Genomic DNA, 23,399 nt, shown 5'->3' on the forward strand with positions numbered 1-23,399 from the left:
AAATACTTTATAATTTAAAGTATTTAGTATATGTGTTTAATAACTTTAAAAATAGTATACATATTTTATAATAGTTTAAAGATAAATAATGTGTTTAACTCGTAAACATTTAAATTTATCATATAAAGATACAAAATAGAAAAAGAAGTTAAAGTTCTAATGTTTTAAGGTCATTCTAAAAATTCCATTTATCTTCAAAGTTTACAAGAATGTATAATAATATTTGAAATATGGCATATATTATCATAATCATGACATTGCCAGGCATCAATTTCCAATATAAATATTTAAGTGTTATATCTAGGTTAAAGTTTGAATCTAAGCAGCATAACCTTTTCGTAACTTTACGTGGTTCGAAAACAAAGTATTATAAAAGTCTTCTATAGAAAATATATAAAAGTTGGTTTTTCTTTTTCATTAACACAAAATAAAATTTAATGTTTCTTGAACATCCGACGTCGTAGCGAGACATTAAATTAATGTTTATTGTTTTTATATAGACTTCAATTTATGGGTTATTTTTTGAAATTTTATGTCAACATTTTTCTCTATTGAAACCATGGAAAATTGATACACAATTTAATAATATATTACAAACAAATTTAATTTTTTTTAAGTAATATGAGTATCTCAAATAAAGCTATAAAATTTTAAAAAATTGAATACAATACTAAGCAATTTTTTAATTTAGATTAAGAATTGAAAAATACTTATTTACTTTTAAAATTATATTTCAATTTAAAACTCATTCTATACTGTAAATTTAAAGTTTAATGAGTACATTTTTTAATTATATGAATTCAATATTATTTTCGGGCATTGAATCTATATGTAATTTTTTTAAGTTTTAGAAAATATTTTAGAACATAACCTATTTCTCCATATAAATTTACACAAAATAATCTTAATTAGTCCAATGCTGAATGCGATTCTGAATAATATAGTTGTTTGGCCAAACTTAAGTTTCACAGTATATACTTACTAAAAGACTGTCATGTAAATCATGTTTATTTGGTAATTTGTGAACCCAAATACACCCATAACTTATTATCATGCCATTTATATGCTCTAAAATAATATTTCAGCTAACTAAAATATAATCAATGAAAGGCAACAACAATGTTGCAAACAAAAGAAAAGAAAAGAGAACAAACACAAACATGATGAAGCCATTTGCATTGTTATACCACTTACGCCTAACAGGAAATTAGATATTTAGGGCATATATGGTTTTTTTCCAAACTTTAAAGATTCTACCTACCTATTTATGCCCAAAGATTCAACCCTCTTTAATTTTTATTTACTCTACGCAAAAAAGTAAACACAAAAGGAAATACACACACCCCCATGGCCTATAAAATCTCTTGCAATGTTCAGCTGTAAAAAAATCAACACTTGTTCACATGTTAAAGCCATAGGAAAAAATAGGAAGGAAAATGGCTTCAAAGGGTGTGGTGGCACCCGTTGCCCTTCTCCTTACCCTCTCCCTCCTTTTCTTTCCCATGGTTAGCTCAAACAACGATTCCCTTCCAATAACACTCCCACAATCTCACATCTCTCCAATTAAATTTCCACTATATCCTAAGACACCACGACCACCTCTTATTAGACCACCACCACCACCACCTCCTACTAGATCACCACCACCACCACCACCTCGTATTAGAAGACGACCACCTCCACCTCCTATTAGACGACCACCACCTCCTGTTAGACGACCACCACCACCACCTCCTATTAGACGACGACCACCACCACCACCTGTTAGACGACCACCACCTCCTGTTAGACGACCACCACCACCACCACCTGTTAGACGACCACCACCTCCTGTTAGACGACCACCACCACCACCTCCTGTTAGACGACCACCACCTCCACCTCCTGTTAGACGACCACCACCTCCACCTCTTACTAAACCACTACCACCACCTCCTCCAATCACAACACCACCACCACCACCAACATCATTATCTCCAATCTCAACACCATCATTGTCACCATCAACGTTGCCCCCATTATCTCCTCCGGTCTCACCCCTATTGTCACCTTTTATCCCACCTCTAAAGTCACCACCATTATCACCTCCTGATACATCACCATTGTTACCTCCTGTCCTACCACCATTATCACCTCCTGACTTACCACCATCGTTACCTCCTATCTCACCATCACTATTGTCACCCTCAACGTTACCTCCATTGTCACCTCCTATCTATCCACTTTTGCCACCCTTAGAGTCACCTCCTGATATACCACCTATCACACCACCATTGTTATCGCCCTCAACATTGCCTCCATCGTCACCTCCTATCTCACCACCATTATTGTCACCCTCAACATCACCTCCATCGTCAGCTCCTATCTCTCCACTTTTGCCACCCCTAAAGTCACCTTCTGATATACCACCTACCATACCACCATTGTTATCGCCCTCAATGTTGCCTCCATTGTCACTTCCTATCTCACCACCATTATTGTCACCTCTAGACTCACCACCATTATTACCTTCAGACTCACCACCATTATTGCCACCCTCAACGCTACCTCCGTTGTCACCTCCGACCTCACCACCAATGTTGTCACCTCTAGAGTCACCCCCAATATCACCTTTCAACTCACAACCATTATCACCTCCTATCTTACCACCGTCATTGCCACCTCTAGAGTCGTCACCATTATCACCTCCTGACTTATCACCGTCGTTATCTCCTATCTCACCACCATTATTGTCGCCCTCAATGTTACCTCCATTGTCACCACCAATCTCACTACCAACATTACCACCTCTAGAGTCACCGCCACAATCACCTCCCAACTCACCACCATTATCACCTCCTAACTTATCACCCTTGTTACCTCCTATCTCACCTCCATTATTTTCGCCCTCAAGTATCTTACCTCCATTCCCACCACCGATATCACAACCAACATTGGCACCTCTAGAGTTAACACCATTATCACCTCCCGTCTCACCACCGTTATCACCACTGTTATTACCACCTCTAGAGTCATCACCATTATCACCTCCTGACTTATCACCGTCGTTATCTCCTATCTCACCACCATTATTGTCGCCCTCAACATTACCTCCATTGTCACCACCGATCTCACTACCATCATTACCACCTCTAGAGTCACCACCACAATCACCTCCCAACTCACCACCATTATCGCCTCCTAACTTATCACCCTTGTTAACTCCTATCTCACCTCCATTATTTTCGCCCTCAGATATCTTACCTCCATTCCCACCACCGATATCACAACCAACATTGGCACCTCTAGAGTTAACACCATTATCACCTCCCGTCTCACCACCATTATCACCACTGTTATTGCCACCTCTAGAGTCATCACCATTATCACCTCCTGACTTATCACCATCATTACCTCCTACCTCACCACCATCATTGTCGCCCTCAACATTACCTCCATTGTCACCACCGATCTCATTACCATCATTACCACCTCTAGAGTCACCACCACAATCACCTCCCAACTCACCACCATTATCGCCTCCTAACTTATCACCCTTGTTACCTCCTATCTCACCTCCATTATTTTCGCCCTCAGATATCTTGCCTCCCTTCCCACCACCGATCTCACAACCAACATTGGCACCTCTAGAGTTAACACCATTATCACCTCCAATCTCACCACCATTATCACCATTGTTATTGCCACCTCTAGAGTCATCACCATTATCACCTCCTGACTTATCACCATCATTACCTCATATCTCACCACCATTGTCGCCCTTAACATTACCTCCATTGTCACCACCAATCTCACTACCAACATTACCGCCTCTAGAGTCACCACCACAATCACCTCCCAACTCACCACCATTATCGCCTACTAACTTATCACCCTTGTTACCTCCTATCTCACCTCCATTATTTTCGCCCTCAGATATCTTACCTCCATTCCCACCACCGATCTCACAACCAGCATTGGCACCTCTAGAGTTAACACCATTATCACCTCCCGTCTCACCACCATTATCACCACTGTTATTGCCCCCTCTAGAGTCACCACCATTATCACCTCCTGACTTATCACCATCATTACCTCCTATCTCACCACCATTGTCGCCCTCAACATTACCTCCATTGTCACCACCGATTTCACTACCAACATTACCACCTGTAGGGTCACCACCACAATCACCTCCAAACTCACCACCATTATTGCCTCCTAACTTATCACCATCGTTACCGCCTATCTCACCTCCATTATTTTCGCCCTCAGATACCTTACCTCCATTGTCACCATCAATCTCACAGCCAATATTGCCACCTTTAGAGTCAACACCATTATCACCTCCTGTCTCACCACCATTATTTTCACCTTTTGAGTCACCGCCAATATCAGCTCCTGACTCACCATCATTATTTCCTCCTATTTCACCACCGTTGTCGCCACCTTTAAAGTCACCACCATTATCACCTCCTAACTCACCACCATCGTTACCTCCTATCTCACCACCACTATTGTCACCCTCAACATTACCTCCATTGTTATCTCCAGACTCATCACCAATATCTCCGCCTCTAGAGTCACCGTCAATATCGCCTCCTATGTCACCACCATCCTTACCTCCTATTCCACCACCCATTTCACCTTCACCACCACCACCTCTTCCTATTATGACACCTCCACCCCTACCTGTTTTACCCTCGCCTCCTCCTCCTCCACCACCTATTACTTCACCTCCTCCCCCTCCACCTGTCTCACCTCCACCTCCACCTCCACCTCCTCAACCTTTTACACCACCTCCTCCCCCTCCACTTGTGTCACCTTCACCTCCTCCTCCATATATGTCACTTCCGCCACCGTCACCTCCACCTCCTCGACCTGTTACGCCGCCTCCTCCCCCTCCGTTTATCTCACCACCGCCACCACCTTATCGACCTGTTACGTCTCCTCCTCCCCCTCCATCCATCTCACCTCCACCACCTCCTCGACCTGTTACCCCACCTCCTCCCCCTCCGCGTGTCTCACCTCCTCCACCTCCTCTTACTCGACCTGTAACGCCACCTCCTCCACCTCCACAACCCACACGTTGTACAACTTTACGTATTTGCACTAACTTATTGTCTTCTTTTCCTGGTCTAAAGGGACTTTGTTGCACATTTGTTAGTGCTCGCTCTCTTGATGAAGCCGCTAGGTGCATGTGCAGCAATGGCAAGACTGCATATCCTCATATGACCCCTTCTGCTTTAACGAGTCGTATGAGACACGTAATGGGGCAATGTGGCCATAATGCAAACAACTTTAGTTGCAATTAAGGACATAATATGCATGACCATTCAATATCGTATGTTTTATTTCATATCTTAGGTTTGTGTTTGTGTGTTTAAAAAAGTGAAGGATGTCACCGTAAAAGCCCGCTTCATATATATTTTATTACATATCAATAAACATCCATACACAATAACTAATAAGTATGCTATACAATTTTCTTCTTGTTGTGTATGGGATTTCCGTCTTCCTACTTGAAATCTTGTTTGTCATCTTATTGGTGAAAGTTGTTCAGTAAAATTCTTTGTTCAAGAAGTGATACCTGTCATTCAATTCCTTATCTATTTCGTTTCACTTTCTTAAGTATTTTCTGTATCATCGTTTCGATTAATGGGGTAAAATCCAAATCGGAGCATTGATATTGTAAAATTATATTCACAGCGGCTTTCGATCATAGCTTTTTTTCCAAAGTCTAAACAAAAAAGCATGAAAGAATGGTCAAGTTATACATATATTGATCATAGTATATTTCTACAATAATCTTGAAAGGAGACATTATCCTTGAGATTTTTTAAAACTATAGCAATTAATAGGTACTACCAAATTATTTATGTCTGGATGAGCATGATAATTATTTGGTTGTATGTTTATCATTTGGAGTAGGAGGAGTCACCCAATTTGGTAGACATAAAGAGAGAAAATTATTCAATTGTTTTTTAATATTTTAAGCTCATCATTCGATCACTTCGATTAAAAGTTTAAATTTTATATCGATATCATTTAACCCAATTTAGAGAGGTTCTAAATTGATAAATGTTAATTATAGTTTCAACTCTCTCTTTTTCAGAAAATAAAAAAACTATTAAATAAATTATGATATATAATTAACATAAAAATAATTTAAAAGTTAAAATTCTCATGAATTGACATTAATATAATAATAGTATATATTCAAACTAACCTTATTTCTCTCAAATGTTAATAAAGAAAGTTGAATCACAACCTTTTCCACCTCTCCTTTCATCACAATTATATAAATTAAATCAATCAAGAAATAAAAAATTCTCTTAAAACTTCACAAAACCTTCCGAGTCTATTTCAACCCAAATACAAGTTCAATTTAACATAAGATTACCTCTTTTAAAGTGACAAAAATCGAGTTGAGTCGATCCAAATCAAAAATCGAGCTAAGTCAGGTTAAATAAATATAGGACTAAGTTAATTGGGTACAAAGTCAAATCAACTCGACCAATTTTTAATAGATTTAGTGTATGTTTGGTTTCACTTTAGAAACACCCAAAATCAATTCCTAAAATTAATTCATGCTACTAAGTTGTTTGGAAGCACCTAAAATCAATTTCTAAAATCAATTATAGATGGAAAATTCACATCAAAGATAAACAACTCTTTCTGGCTTCTCCATCAAATTTTATCACATCAAATAGAATCAATTCTCTCAAATTATCTCCAAACACACCCTTAATTGTTAAACATGTTAAATCAATCTCTCATCTACTTGATAAATGGATTCAATATAGATTTAATCCAATTTAAAATGGATTAAAAAATATAAATGTACTTAGTTTAATTAAAATATATCTACATAGATCCAATTTATTTTAACGAATCTAGATTGTATTTTAAAAAAATTAATCAATATTGCCAAACACTGTACTACTTCTACTGAGAGAAACAAGTAAAAATGCAACATACAAGCTTACGGAGTGATATTTTCATGGTTTCCTTTATTCAAAAGTGGTATTGTATGGTTTCTTTTATTTTGAATTATATATATATATATATATATATATATATATATATATATATATATATATATATATATATATATATGTATGTATGTGTGTGCTTCCTTAAAAAAAAGTTCAATTTCATAAATAACATACCAAGTCATTTTTAAAACCATTATCTTAAAAAAATCGAAAATATCAATCTCAAACAAGTTTTACCACTTAGAAATTTAATTTACCTATAATATATATATATATATATATATATATATATATATATATATATATATATATATATATATATATATATATACTGAATTTGGATTCTCTGTTGGGTTTTGTTGGTGGTGTTTTTCTACTGAGTCTCCATAATACACTGATTACCACTAATTTTAACTTTTAAGATATATTAAAAAAATATTTAAAATGTCAACACAATGTATTTTTAATATTCAGCAGAGAACAACACAAAAAAAAAACAGTAGAGATTCACCTCAATCTACCACATTTCCAATAATAGTTATAACCTAATTTAAACATTAATCGATTACTATGGGTTTTTAATCTACAAACATTTACATTTAATTTCATCAACTCAAAACAAATCTTAGAATATCAAATCACAACTGAACAATATCATAAATTTTCCTCCTCCAAAAACAATTTGTATTTGCAAATTGTTAGATATGTGTAAGCAATGAGAGAAAGAAAAAAGAATGCGTACAAAAAACGCACTAGAAACGTTTGGGTGAAAAATAACTCAAAGAGAGCTTGCTTGCTTCTTGATTTATTAGAACCTTTGTTCAATATATAGAGTCCAATGTCCCATCATATAAAGGGAAAAATAAAAACCAAATAAAAAAGAATATTTGATAATAATAGAAGAGAATCAAATATATGATATCTCTATCAATATAAATAAAAATAGGAGATATATAATATCTTTATCACCCCTTCTTAAGGTAGGCATGAAGATTGTAAAGGCCCAACTTGGAAGTAGCAACCCGGAAAGTAGAAGGATGTAAGGACTTAGTAAACATATCAGCAAGTTGACTTCTAGAAGGAACATGAAGAAGGTGAATAAGACCATCAACAAGCTTATGGACAAAGACTTTATTAATTTGACAGAAAATCAATTTTCTTGCAAGTTTAAGAAAATACGTTCTGATAATGGCAAATAGTTTCTTCTTAATGATTTTTATAATAGCATGGGTATTTTTCATGAAACTTCTTGTGTTGCAACTCCTCAACAAAATGGAATTGTTGAGAGGAAGCATCAACATCTTCTTAATGTGTGTCGTGCTCTTCTTTTTCAAGCAAAAATATCAAACATTTTCTGGTCTTATTCCCTTAAATTGGTTGTTCATCTAATTAATAGGTTACCGGCTCCTTTTCTCAGTAATCAATCTCCTTATGAATTGGTCTATTCTACTAAACCCGATTTTTCTTATCTAAAAGTTTTTGGTTGTCTGGCTTGCGCTAGTTCTGCCAATACTAGAAGAACTAAATTGGATTCTCGAAACTTAAAATGTGTTTTCCTTGGTTATAAATCTGAAACAAAGGGATATGTTTTGTATGATCTTCACTCCAAGTCTATTTTTGTGACTAGGAATGTTATCTTTCATGAAAATATTTTTCCTTACTCATTCTCTTTGCCTTCTGATAACTTTATTGTTTCAATTGATGATTCTCCTAATTGTGATATTAGCATGTATGATTTTCCAACTTGACCTGTTTCACATGCCACACTGACCTTACTACGGATCATGTTACTCGTATTGTTTTTGATAATGCTGAAGTTACTGATCTTGATCTTAGAACATCTCATAGAGTGAAAAACAGGAGATATATAATATTTTGATCACAAATTTTTACTCAATTCCTGAACTTCTTTCATGCAAAAAACTTTAATTTTATAAAAAGTCAAATCATTCACAAAAACTAAATTTACAATTTGATACAAATATCACCTTCTTTTTATCTAGAGTTGGCTTACTCCTTGAGGTAATTGACCTTCAAAAAGACGATGAATCAATATTCTAAAAAAGTCTCTAAATTGCTTATTCATAGTTAATATGAAAGATTTATGATGCTTATTTGAATGGATAACTTTTTTATATGTCGGGTTGACAAGATGGATTTTAGCCCTCAGATAAGAGTAAAGTTTTCAACTAGTGAATCCATTTATTTTAAATTAAAATAAAAAGTAATTTAAATTTTTTATTTATTTTTATATATTATTTAACAAAAAATATAAATATATAATAATATTTTAGTTTAAATCATCAATACTTATATATTAAATTTTTATTATTAATTATAATAAAATAATTTAACGTATAATTATGATATTTATTTTATTTATTCTACCAAAGATATTAATTAATTAAAAAATTAGAAAATGTTTATATAGTTAAATGTAATATATATATATATATATATATATATATATATATATATATATATATTATTTTATAGAAAAAATTATGGTCTAGTGAGTCAATTAACACTTTGAGAGGATAGGTCAACATTTTTAACCTATTTTATTACAACAAACTAGTTTGTCTCATTTTCGGCAAGCCAATGCAGTTAGTTCATTTTGTTACTCCATTAATATCGTGGATTAATACATAACTATCTTTTTTTTAAAATAATCAATGTTTTACGTTAAACCACATAAAAAAAAGTAAAACTATAATGTTACTTTTTTATCAATCAATTGTAAATAAAACAATATACGGCATAATTCAGGAGCTAAAGTGCATAATCAATTTTAGATTTATTAAGTGTATAGAATACAATATTTCCGTGTATTCATAACAACCGATCAGAGATAAACCAAATCCATTATCATACTGTGAAAATAAGAAAGTGGCAAAACGGAAGACGGATAATGAATTGAATTACCTGGAATATATAACTTATAGAACCAAATGAATTTTATTGAAAAACCTTAAAAATAAATAAAGAAAGAAACGGAGGAGAAGGAGGAAGTACAACACAATTCAGTTTTACATAATTTTCATGATCATGGACGTTATTAACAAGCATAGCGTCCTTAACTTTAAACACGCACAAACAACACAATGATAGTGACACAACAGAAAATGATGATTCTAGTCAAATAATGCGATTGGTAGTAGCAGGTGGTGGCGGAGGCGGTGGCAGTGGCAGCGGTGGTGGTGGCTGCCGTGGTGGCGGTGGCGGTCTTCGAGGGGGGGCACACATTGACGGCGGAGCAATCCGAGGAGGGGTTCTAGAGCTAACCATGGAAAAGAAGAGAAGGTTGAGAAAGAGAAGAAGGAGAAAGAGAAGAAGGAGAAAGTGTGCAACACTCTTGGAACCCATCTTCCCAACACTTTCTCTTCCAACCTTAATTATTGATGAACAAGTGATGCTTTTACTCGTTGCTCAGCTTTGCGAGTTTATATAGGGCAAGGATTTTTTATTTATTTTTAATACTATAAATTTAAATAGTAGAGGTAGAGATTAAAAATAGAATATACACTAAGTAAATATATTAAAAGTTTGCTAAGAGAGATATAAAATAAACAACTTTAAGTACAAACACTAAAGATAAAATTTATGCAACTGTATAAACTAAATGGATATAATAAAATGTATTTATATAATAATTTAAATATATTTTTAATTCTTACAAAATATTATTTTGATCAAGTGGACATTTTTAATGACACAAGCGGATATCTTTAATGGCACTACTATGTTTGTGATATAATATAGCGTGTCACCTCTAAAAGAAAAAAAAAATAACTCTTAATGTCTATCATACTGTTATAAGTAATTTAATTTTTTGTCTTTAACTTTTTAGAATAATGAAAATCAAAGAAAAATGTTTAAAATAATTAAAATAAAAAGGTTTGATTTAAAATTTTATAAAGATAAATAATAATTTTCTTTTATAAATATTAAAGTCAAAACTAGACAATTCTTTACAACTAAAAGAGTATTTAAATTAATATTTTTTTCTCTTTATATTTCCTACACTCGTAGTATAAATAGGTGTCAACCTTTTTTGTTCCTCATGTTTACTTTTCTGCACAATGAATTCTTAAAGCAAATACTTTGGGACATATGAGTTAGTCATTGAGTTTCATAATATTGAGCAACTACAATCGTAAACCAAAAACTTTTTTAATAATTCTTGAGAGTAATTTAATTTCACAATATTATATTACACTAAATTTTGAAGCTGAACAATTATAAAGAATATATTTATTGATTTTAAATATTATATAATATTTACTAACATAATTTTATGCATAAAAAATATTTTAAATTTGAAAAATATATATTATTAGATTTTATACTTATCTCGTGCAGGTTATTATACTAGTAAAATGAAATAATAGACAACCAAATACCAAATACACAAGGTAAATGCTACTTAGATTCAAACTTTAATAGTTACAGCCAGCTAGTAGAACCTATTTATATATATTTAAGATTAAAAAAAATCAACTATCACAGTAAATGTACATTAATCTTATTTTCAAAATGCACGTGAAATTATTAAAGTGGCCTTTAAAGATTTAAATGTGTATTAACCTCACACGTTTTTGTCATTATAAGAGACACATTTTTCAACCATCTTATATGTTAACAATTTTTAATTATATATTCAATTAAACCATGTATATTAACTGATATTTATAATTAGCATTTTAATTTTTAATAAAAATTAGGCTTAACCAAACATTTGTAATTTGTCATTTACACGTTTACATTTCTTTTAAACTATAAAAAAATTAAATACAAATAAAAGTATAAAAATGTGAGTTCTCATAGTACTGTAATAAAACTAATAAAAATCAAGTGTCGGTTGTCTAAAAGTAATATGACATCATGGATCTAGTATAAGGTTTTCTTGCAAGTTGCTTATAACACTTGCATGACAAATTCCCTATGAGATACAAATTTTTTTAATATTTTATTGGTAATATTTTAATTTTATAATATTAACAAAATCAAATGCAGGGCTAACTATAAGGAATAAAACAAATAAAACATTTGCCTTAGTCCTCCAACAAAAAGAAAGTCTCACATTTTTGTTTTAATACTAATATTCCACATTAAATTGATTACAAAATTATATTTAAAAAAATGTCTCAAAATATTTTCTTTAATATTACTATTTTTATTAAATTAATTATAAAATTAGGTTTAAGATAAAAAAACATCAGAAATACAAATTGGGATTAATATATTTTTATTAAATTAATTATAAATTTACGTTTGGAAATAAAGTTTAATTGAATTATTATTAATGTCTATTAATTTCAATTGATATTAAAAATATATTTAATGAAGTTAAAACATTTTTTCAATGAATTATAATTGTTGTTATGAAAATGGGAATTTGTTATCTTTATTCTTTTATAATTAATTTTGATTTTATTTTCTTTTTTTATCTGATATGATTTAATTATAATTTTATTTTCTTCTTTTATTTTTTATGTGACTTTAATTTTGATTATATTTTATTCTTTTGTCTTTATATGATTCTAATTTTTTATTCTATTTTTTGTATTTTCCTATAACTTTAGTTTTGATTTTATTTTCTTCGTTTATCTCTCGACTTTTCATATATTAATTATAAGTGTATTTCTTTTGCCTAATTTATTTTAGGGAATAGAGTTTAGTAGTCGAGAAGAATAATATTTTTTTAATTATTTTTATAAATGATTTATCTCACAATAAACTTTGCATGTTTATGAAAAAATTAACATATGAGAAAAAGAACAATACTTGAGACTTCAATATTACAAGTATATGATATGAACGATAGAGTCTACCTTTTTAATAACTAGAATCACATTTTATTTTTTTAACTCATACTTTTTTATACTTATTTTTAATATAATTTTATATATTATAAATTTTTATTTCATATAAAAACATAAAAAATATGACAACTAAAAAGTCTGAATGAAACTATCAAAAATTTCCAAAGAAAAGAAAAGTTGAAGTTTTAATATAATGAAAAAAAATTACGAATGATAAAAAAATCTCAGTAAGTACTTTTTGAAAAAACAATATAATACCAATATAAATAACAATAGAAAAATAAAAGCGAAATGAGTATAAGACTGATTCTTAAACTCATGATATCGATTACAAATATATAAAAGACTGAATAAATTAGTTTTATTATTTATTAAAAGAAATTAAATGAAATTAATTTCAATAATTTTAAAAAATCATAAAAGAATATAAAAAATAAATTTTAAATAAAAAACTTCATTCTTAAAATTTACCTTCCAAATGCTAGAACTGTACCTGATCCTATTAAATATATTATTTACTCAATATAATATATTTTTTCCGCCAAAAACTTTTCCTATTACTAACTCGCAGACTAATTTTACTCGTAATGTCATCAATGAGTTGTTACATACAGTAAAGATTAAATACAAATTTTCAATTAAATAGATTTTTCACACAATACATGGGCATCATCACTAACTCGGATTACTTATCTTAAAATTATACAAACTATTTTATATTTAACATAATTAAATTAAAAAAATTATATTTATTTAGTTTTATTGAAAACCAAAATGTATCTAATTTTAATATATTTAGGTCTAAAAATTAAAAAAAAATGAATATAGTCATTTTAATCATGTTAAACTTTTTTTTATATATCAAACACGTTTTATATTGACATTTAAATTATTTAAACCGTTTGACACACTCTTGCTTTAATATTAACTAAAAAACACTTGACACGTCAAAAAAATATAACATAATTACGTTAAAAAGGTTATATCCATTTATTTTTAAAATTTAAAAATCAAAATATATTAAAATTTCAGACATAGACGAATTTCAATTTCGTTAGAAAAATTCTTAACTCATTTTTTATATAATGAAACAATGTTTGTGTTCATTTTTTTTTAATATACATGTTAATTACAAAATATATTAAAGTTATGGTGATGGAAGTGAACTCGGTTGTATGGTAAAGATTTTGAAGATTGGAGTTCTTGAGATAATAATTAATTAATCTGAATTGATTAATAAAAGTTAAGATTGAATCTGTACTTGAAAACAAGAATCAAAGTTTGTGAGCGTTAGAGGGATGAATAATAAATGGATTGAAAAGAGAAAATAACGATGATGAAGATCAGATGTGGAATATGTTGATGTTGATGGAACAATGAATTTAATGGAACTGGAAATCAGGGTTTGAGCTTTTCCTTCCACCGTTGTTGAGAAGTACATTACATTCAAGGAAACTGCAAGATCAAAATGTACCCTTTTGGCATAGTTAAGAAGGGTAATTGAGTTATATAAAAATGGCTTTTCAAAATAATTAACTCCTACTGTCAAAATATGATTTTGAAAATATCTCAAATTTATTCAACTAATATCATCAGAGAAGGGCCACGTTAAACCAATCAAGGAGTCAAATTTAATGTAGAGCAAAAGGAAGAGTAGGAATAAAATACAATGCACCTAACTTATGCAGTTATATTACGGCAACTACTAACTACATCTTTGATTTTTTTTTTCACCATTTTTATTAAAAGTTATAATGCAGGGAACATTTTATTATTATTATTATTATTAAATATATTTTTTTCTCTTAAAAAATTAAAATTAGTTTTTTTTCAAAATTTTTATCTAATTTTGTCTTCAAACTTTGAAAATGTGTAGATTTAATTATTTTAACTAAATTTAATTAATTTGATTTGACGTTTTAAACACACATCGAAAAGAAAATGTGTGGATTAATATAAACAACTCAAATATTATTAAGAAATGCGTTTGAAACGTCAAATAAACTTAACAGATTAAATGAACTAAATTAATGATTAAAAATATTGAATACATGCATTTTTAAAGTTAAGGGATTACATTGGGCCAAAATTTTGAAGATTGAATAATTTCAATTTTTAGTTAAAGTTAAAGAACAAAAAATATATTTAATTATTATTATTATTATTATTATTATTATTTATAATTATAATAACCCTTTGATTAAATATATATATTCAATTGTATCCTAAAATTTGGATACTTTGATTAAGAGGGGCTTGATAATAGTTTATTTAATTTTAATTTTAAATAACTGAAAAAAATAGAACAGTTTATAACAACATATTTAAAATAGTTATAGTTATAGTTATGATTGTTTTATTAACTTATTTTCTAAATATTAAATAGGTGAGTTATCGATGATAAGAAAAATTAAGTAGACATATGCTAACAAACTTTTATATATTGAGAGCATTAAATATTATTTTTCTTGAAAAATACATCAATAAACTTTCATTAAAGTCAAACATTATTAAGTAAAAACACGCCTTAGCTTGTTAGGGTTTGGCATGATAACATAAATTATGGAAGGTCAACAAAACTTAATTTAAATACAATTGCCGTCGCATGCAAGTCTAATAATTTCATCAATAAACTTGCTCTTATTTAAGGAAATTATGTCTCTTAATTTTATATATTGTATTATTCGAATTTTTAAATTTCAATTATAATATTAATTTAAAAAAAGTATATAATTTATTTATAATTTTGAGAAAAAGTAACTATATAAATTATATATATATATATATATATATATATATATATATATATATGTGTGTGTGTGTGTGTAAATATATATATATATATATATATATATATATATATATATAATTTTATTTAACAATATGTATTAATATTTTTATTTTATTTTTAACATATATTTATTTTTATTTTATTTATAATTATTTTGACACATAAATATGAATTAAATTATTTTGAATAAAATAAAATAAAATAAATATTAATTAGGTATTAGGTATAACTTTAAAATCTTATATAAATTTCGTAATTTAAAAGCATTAATATAACTACAATATAATTTCGTATAATTCAGTTAAAATTATATTTTTTATAATTTCCTAATTCGTCAAAAAAATATAAATCAAAGTTTAACTTTTGGAAAAGTATACATAATTTTCATAAAAAAAATATTTAAACATAATTTATATTATATTATTTACTTTATTATTTTATCCATGTAAAAGTAATATAATTGTACTATGTTCCTATTATATTATTTTACGTTATTGTTTTGTCATATTTAATTCTTTTACTTTTATTATAAGCGTAAGCCACTTAAAAGTTATGCCAATGAAAACTAGGAATAAAATTGATATATACAAAATTACTGAGGATCAACATTAAATTCATTTGAATTTCTATTAAGTATCTAGTATATTGTACGAGTATATATGTACAAACTTTACAAAGCCAAAAGTAAATTAATTAATGGATATTTATTTTATTTAATGATCAAAAATATATTTTGGAATACAAACAATTAAAAAATTAGTTCTACATTGTAAGTAATTTTTTTTTTGTTGCAAAAGGAATTTGAAGTATTACATTACATTATAATTATTAATGACAAATTGCAAATGTCTGGTTAAGCTTAATTTTGTTGAAAAAAGTACACAACAAAAAAAGTTCAGATAGAAAGCATAAGTCGGGAAAGATATCAGTTTGACTTAATGAAAAAATAAAATAAAAGACGTATTTCATTTGATGATAAAAAAAAAAAAATCTCAGTTTTAAGAATAATAGTTTAAATTTGTTATATAAAGACACATGATTAAGGAAACAAGTTAACGTTCTAATGTTTGATGGCCAATCTAAAAATCCCATGTATCTTGAAAGTTAAGAAGAATGGATAATCATATTTGAAATATTGCATATATATTATCATAATCATGATATTGTCAAACTTCATTTTGCAATAGAAATATTTAAGTGTTATATCTAGGTTAAAGTTTCAATCTAAGCAGCACACCTTTGCGTAACTTTATGTGGTTCGAAAACAAAGTATAATAAAAGTCTTCTATAAAAATACGAAAGTCTGTTTTTATTTTATTCAAATTATTTTCATTCTTTTAAATGATAATATATAGAGAGAATAAAAACTTAGTGACTTTTTAATCTAGATTAAGAATTGAAAAATACTCATTTAATTTTGAAGTTATAATTGGAATTATATTTCAATTTTAAAACCCATTCTATGCAGTAAATTTAAAGTTTATTACAGTGACTAAAGTTTTTAATCATATAATTCAATTATTTTCATCGGTGAATCTATATTTTATTATTTTTTGAAAGCTTTAGAAAAAACATTTAGAAGAATGACTTATTTCACATTATACATTTACTCAAACTAATGATAATTAGTTCAATCCTGAACGCGATTCTGAATAATATAGTTGTTTTTTGCCAAACTTAGTTTCACACTTATACTCACCGAAAGACTGTCATGTAAATCATGTTGATTAGCTAATTTGTGAACCCAAATACACTCATAACTTATTATCATGGTATTTATACGCTGTAAAATAATATATCATCTTTTTTAATTAGTAAATAAACCCATAAATAAAAAGTAATTATAGACTCAAACTTAATATAAGATTGCGTTACTATAAATAATATTTGTGACTCCGACGCTTCCATTTAATTTCAGTTAACTAAAATGTAATGAAAGGCAACAAACAATGTTGCAAACAAAAGAAAAGAGAACAAACGAAAATATGATGAAGGCAGAGTGTGATGCTTTCATTAGGTGCATCCATTTGCATTGTTATGCCACTTTCGCCAAATAGGAAATTAAATATTTAGGGCAATATGATCTTCTTCAAAACTTTAAAGATTCTAGCTACCTATTTATGCCCATAGATTCAACCCTCCTTAATTTTTATTTATTCTACGCAAAAAAAGTAAAAACAAAAGAAAAAACACACCCCATGGCCTATAAAATCTCTTGCAAAGTTCAGATAAAACAAACAACACTTGTTCACGTGTTAAAGCCACAAGGGAAAATAGGAAGGAAAATGGCTTCAAAGGGTGTGGTGGCACCCGTCGCCCTTCTCCTTACCCTCTCCCTCCTTTTCTTTCCCATGGTTAGTTCAAACAACCTTTCCTTTCCGATACCATCACTTCCCGTCCCACCACTTACCATCCCACAATTTCCATTCCGACGACCACCACCTCCCATTAGACCACCGCCACCTCCTATTAGACTATCACCACCACCTCCACCTCCTATTAGACCACCGCCACCTTCTATTCGACTATCACCACCACCACCACCTCCTATTAGACTATCACCACCACCACCATCACTTCCTACCAGGCCACCACCACCCCCTACTAGACCACCACCACTTTTTCCATTACCTCCGGTCTCACCACCATTATTGTCACCATCAATATTGCCTCCATTATCTCCTCCAATCTCACCTCCATTATCACCTTCTATCCCACCATCATTATTACCACCTCTAAAGTCACCACCGTTATCACCTCCTGATTCATCACCACTATTCCCACCTTCATCCTTACCTCCATTCTCCCCTCTGGTCTTACCACCATTAATTCCACCTCTAATATCACCACCATTATCACCACCTGACTTACCACCATTGATACCTCCTTTCTCACAACCTCCATTGTCACCTCCTATCACTCCACCATTATTGTCACCTCTAGAGTCACCACCATTATCCCCTCCTAACTCACCACCAATATTTCCACCTTCAACCTTACCTCCGTTATCACCTCCGATCTCACCACCATTATCCCCTCCTGATTCATCACCATTATTTCCACCTTCATCCGTACCTTCATTGCCCCATGTGGTCTTACCACCAATATTTCCACCTCTAATGTCACCACCATTATCACCACCTGACTTACCACCATTGATACCTCCTGTTTCACCACCTCCATCGTCACCCCCAATGTTACCCCCATTGTCACCTCTTATCACTCCACCATTATTGTCACCTCCAGAGTCACCACCATTATCCCCTCCTGAAACACCACCGCTATTTCCACCTTCAACCTTACCTCCGTTGTCACCTCCGACCTCACCACCATTATCCCCTCCTGATTCATCACCACTATTTCCACCTTCATCCTTACCTCCATTACCCCCTGTGGTCTTACCACCATTATTTCCACCTCTAATGTCACCACCATTATCACCACCTGACTTACCACCATTGATACCTCCTGTTTCACCACCTCCATCGTCACCCCCAATGTTACCCCCATTGTCACCTCTTATCACTCCACCATTATTGTCACCTCCAGAGTCACCACCATTATCCCCTCCTGAAACACCACCGTTATTTCCACCTTCAACCTTACCTCCGTTGTCACCTCCAACCTCACCACCATTATCCCCTCCTGATTCATCACCATTATTCCCACCTTCATCCTTACCTCCATTGTCCCCTTGGGTCTTACCACCATTATTTCCACCTCTAATGTCACCACCTGACTTACCACCATTGATACCTCCTGTCTCCCCACCTCCATTGTCACCCTCAATGTTACCCCCATTGTCACCTCCTATCACTCCACCATTATTGTCACCTCCGGAGTCACCACCATTATCCCCTCCTGAAACACCACCGTTATTTCCACCTTCAATCTTACCTCCGTTGTCACCTCCGATCTCACCACCATTATCTCCTCCTAACTTACCACCTCTTTTGCCGCCCTCAACATTACCTCCATTGTCACCTCCGAACTCACCATCATTACCTCCTTTACAACCACCGATTTTACCTTTGTCACCTCCTCCACCTGTTACACCACTTACTCCCCCTCCCCTTTTGCCACCACCTCCCCCTCCACCTGTTACACCACCTCCTCCCCCTCCGTCACCACCTCCCCCTCCACCTATCACACCTTCTCCACCACCACCTCCTCCTCCGTCACCTCCTCCCCCTCGACCACCACCTCCCCCTCCACCTATATCTTCTCCACCACCTCCTCCTCCTCGACCGTCATCTTGTCTAACTTTCCAAGTGTGCACCGACTTTTTGGGTTTATTTTCTCAAATTCCTGGGGTAGACAGTCTTTGTTGCTCCGCTGTCTTAGTTAGTCGTTCTCCCAGTGAAGCTGCGCGGTGCGTGTGTGCCAATGGTCGGGCCAGGTTTCCTGGAATGGACGCTCCTACTTTGACCGGTCGTATGAGAACCGTGTTTGTCGGTTGTGGACGCAATGCAAACAATTTCAGTTGCTAAGAACAAAATATGCATCACAATTAAGATCATATTATCTTGTCTTACTTTATGTCTTTTGTTTGCGTTGTGTGTGTTTAAGAAAGTGAAGGACGCTATCGTTAGTGTCTGCTACTTATATACATATATTCTGGTGGACACTATAATATTATATGTTAATAAAACGTCCATAAAATATGCTATACAATTATAAGTACTCCTTCTTGTATGGGATTCCTATCTTCCTTGCAATATTGAACTTATGTGAGTCCCGTTATTCGGTTCCTTTTCTATCTCTTTTCACATTCTTAAATATTTTGTATACCATCGTTACAATTATTGTGGTAAAAATACTGGTCGGGGCATTGATATTAAAATATCATATTCACATTGGTTTATTATCATAGCTTTTTGTCCAAAGTCTAAGCAATAAAGCATGAATAAGTGGTCAAGATATATCACATCCAGCAAAACGAAGACATATGTGCGTACAAGAAAATGTAGGACCTCATCTTTCACATTGTCAAATGCTAACCGGAAATATGTGCGTACAATTTTCATCCAATTAATAATCCCCAAATTTAGAATATTATAATATATTAAAAATGTGTAATAATTTGTATAACAACAATAAGAATACCAACTCAAAAAAAAAAAAAAAACAAGAAGGCAAAAGTTTCAAGAAAAAAATTCCACATAAAAAATACTTGCAACATTTTATTTTATCAACAATAAAAAAAAAATTATATATAATGAAACAAATGTTCCAACCCATCTTGTTATACACATGCTAATCAGAAACCAAAGTACAGAAAAACATATTAAATTTATGTCCACGCGAATTAACTACAAACAATTTCCATTACTGTAACAAACAAAATCTGAAAACAACCGAAGCTTGATCTGAATGATATGGGAAGTTTTCTTGGTGTGTTGTCCTTTGTCTTTCCTCTGCCGCTTGTATGATAAAGACTTTCAAGATTGGAGTTCTTAGAATAATATTGATTAATCTCAATTGGTCATTCAATCATTAAGATTGAATCTGTACTTGCAAACAAAAATCAAATATTCTGACGAGGAGAAAGATGAATAATAAATGGGAGTCCAGATTTTGTATTGAGTTTTTTTTTACCGTCCTTGCCTTGCTGAGCACTAAAATATTAGTTTAAATATTTTTTAATATATTTTAAAAATTTTAAAATTGGTGGTTATCAAACTATTTTGAAAGCAAAATAAAGAAATAATAAACAAAACCAAGCAAGAATCCAAATTCGATAAATGGAACGCAACGTGGATAGAAAAGAGAAAATAACGATGAAGAGATGCGAAATATGATGAAGATCACATGTGGAAGTGGAATATGTTGATGGAACAATGAACTTAAGGGAACTCGAAATCAGCGTTTGATGTTTTCCTCCCACAGTTTCTAAGAAGTAGGTTCAAGGAATCTGGGAGGTTAAGGTTGATGGCAATGACGTTAGGTTTGAGGGCAGTGTAAAGGCATGCAGCAGCTTCAATATCAGCCAGATCCTTGATGAGGGTGCAGCATGGCCAGTTTAACATTGGCCAAGTTCAACACTTTGGCACACACACCCAACTTACCTGCGTCCATAGGACAGGTACCCTTTTTATAGGGCAGTGATGGATCTGGGATTACAGGAATGTAGGTGGAACTCACTATGGTATAGGAAAGCATGTTGAGAAAAAGGAGCAGAGCAGCAACATAAGTGGATGCAACACTGCCCTTCAAAGCCATTCTACACAACCAGGATCTGAAGGATTAGGTTTGGGATGCTAATGAAAGTTATGGAAGCGTAGAGGGCAATTTATAGGTCGTTACTAGTTCTGGTTTTTGGTGTGTTTGTATTAAGTAAGAAAACTTAGGGGTTATAATTGAGATGCTTAACATGCTGGCACCCTGGTTGGGTATCATGAGGGATCTTAGTCAGTGATGTTTATGATAACTGTATAAAAAGAAAGCAAGTAGATGTATGATTGCCATGTTCTTGCTTTCCATGAAATCCAAGACAAACTGATACAATAATTCGTTGAATATGTTATTATAGGCTTCTGGTAGCCTGGATTTTTGTTTGCTACATACTATTATAATTCCATCAAAATTAAGAAATTTTCTAGACCAAATTGAAAAAGACTTAATTTATTTGTTAATTTTCTCTGTGAAATCTAGTTTATGTAAGAGTTACTTAAGATTTTAACATGTTTTGTTAAGCAACCGGAGAAACTTCATGAATGGAATATATCAATTGATTCACTGATAATAGTTTGAATTTTCAATCACTACACCTTTGATGGTTTCATGTACCGATGAGTAAACACATGATGATTCTTAATATTGGTATGGTTTTGGTTCAAATTTTAGAGTATATATATACTTTTAGTTGTATCTATGTGATGTACTTTTACTTTTTTACTTAGAGTATTTTTACTTAATGTTTAAACTAAAAAAAATGGTGTAATACACAAACTTCAACACATTAGCATGCACTCAACTTAAGTGCATCTATAGGACATGTACCCCTTAAGAAGGGTAATTGAGCTATATAAAAATGTTTTTTTGAAAATAATTAATTCTTACTGTGAAGAATATGATTTTGAAAATAGATAGAGATATCTCAAATTTATTCAACTAATATATCATCAAAGAAGGGTCCCGTTAACCCAATCAAAGAGTCAAATTTAATAAAGCATATGAATAGTAGGATAAAAAACAATGCACCTAACTTATACTTTTTCAACTACTCACTACAACTTTCTCTGGTTTTCTCCCTGCATCTTTGATTTTATTTCACCATTTTGATTAAAAGTTACAGGGAACATATTTACATCATCAGTACTATTATAGTGTGATAATCCTCTTGGATTACATATATTCAATTTTATCCTAAAAATTGATACTTTGATGAACATCTCTAAATATTCAATTTTGTCCGATTTAATAATTTTTTTTAAAATATATATATAATATAAAATATAAAAAAAAATTGTGATTAAGTCCAATTCTTGTTTAACAATCCCAATTTTTCATTTGTATTTTCTTTATACACATTAACCATCTTGACTCTGATATCACTTGTTAGGTTTATAGAGGGGGTTTCAATAGGGAGAACAAACACTAATGAGACCTGAACCCAACCATATAAGATATTAACATCACTCTCAACCCAAAACCTTAATACAATGGGTTTATGGGTGTTTATCCTTATATAGTACTTCATTTTCTCCTCACACTTGAATTCCTAAGTGTATATAAATACACGATCTGTCATAGAAAAAAGAGATGGGAAAAAAAAATATTTTCTACACTTCGTCTATTCTTTCT

The 23,399-nt window shown here is 31.4% G+C and overlaps 3 protein-coding genes and 1 pseudogene across 3 annotated transcripts; 1 reads left to right on the plus strand and 3 right to left on the minus strand.

Annotated features, from left to right (window-relative positions):
* Positions 1-908: 908 nt before the first annotated feature.
* On the minus strand, positions 909-4,621 carry LOC114188584 (uncharacterized transmembrane protein DDB_G0289901-like). Its single transcript, XM_028077155.1, has 4 exons — positions 3,772-4,621; positions 2,245-3,714; positions 1,642-2,160; positions 909-931 (listed from the first exon to the last, which is right to left on the minus strand). The coding sequence occupies exons 1-4, from the start codon at positions 4,619-4,621 to the stop codon at positions 909-911; spliced, it is 2,862 nt and encodes a 953-aa protein (XP_027932956.1).
* Positions 4,622-4,652: 31 nt separating this feature from the next.
* LOC114188585 (leucine-rich repeat extensin-like protein 3) lies at positions 4,653-5,562 on the plus strand. Its single transcript, XM_028077156.1, has one exon. The coding sequence runs from the start codon at positions 4,653-4,655 to the stop codon at positions 5,292-5,294; it is 642 nt and encodes a 213-aa protein (XP_027932957.1). The 3' UTR covers positions 5,295-5,562.
* Positions 5,563-17,841: 12,279 nt separating this feature from the next.
* Positions 17,842-20,922, minus strand: LOC114188586 (glycine-rich cell wall structural protein 1.8-like). The gene is made up of 2 exons (XM_028077157.1): positions 20,914-20,922; positions 17,842-19,875 (listed from the first exon to the last, which is right to left on the minus strand). Exons 1-2 carry the CDS (start codon positions 20,920-20,922, stop codon positions 17,842-17,844), a joined length of 2,043 nt encoding a protein of 680 aa, XP_027932958.1.
* On the minus strand, positions 20,803-21,886 carry LOC114189138 (annotated as a pseudogene).
* Between the last annotated feature and the right edge of the window lie 1,513 nt (positions 21,887-23,399).

This window comes from Vigna unguiculata, chromosome 6 (genome assembly GCF_004118075.2).
Source record: "Vigna unguiculata cultivar IT97K-499-35 chromosome 6, ASM411807v1, whole genome shotgun sequence".
Taxonomy (NCBI): domain Eukaryota; kingdom Viridiplantae; phylum Streptophyta; class Magnoliopsida; order Fabales; family Fabaceae; genus Vigna; species Vigna unguiculata.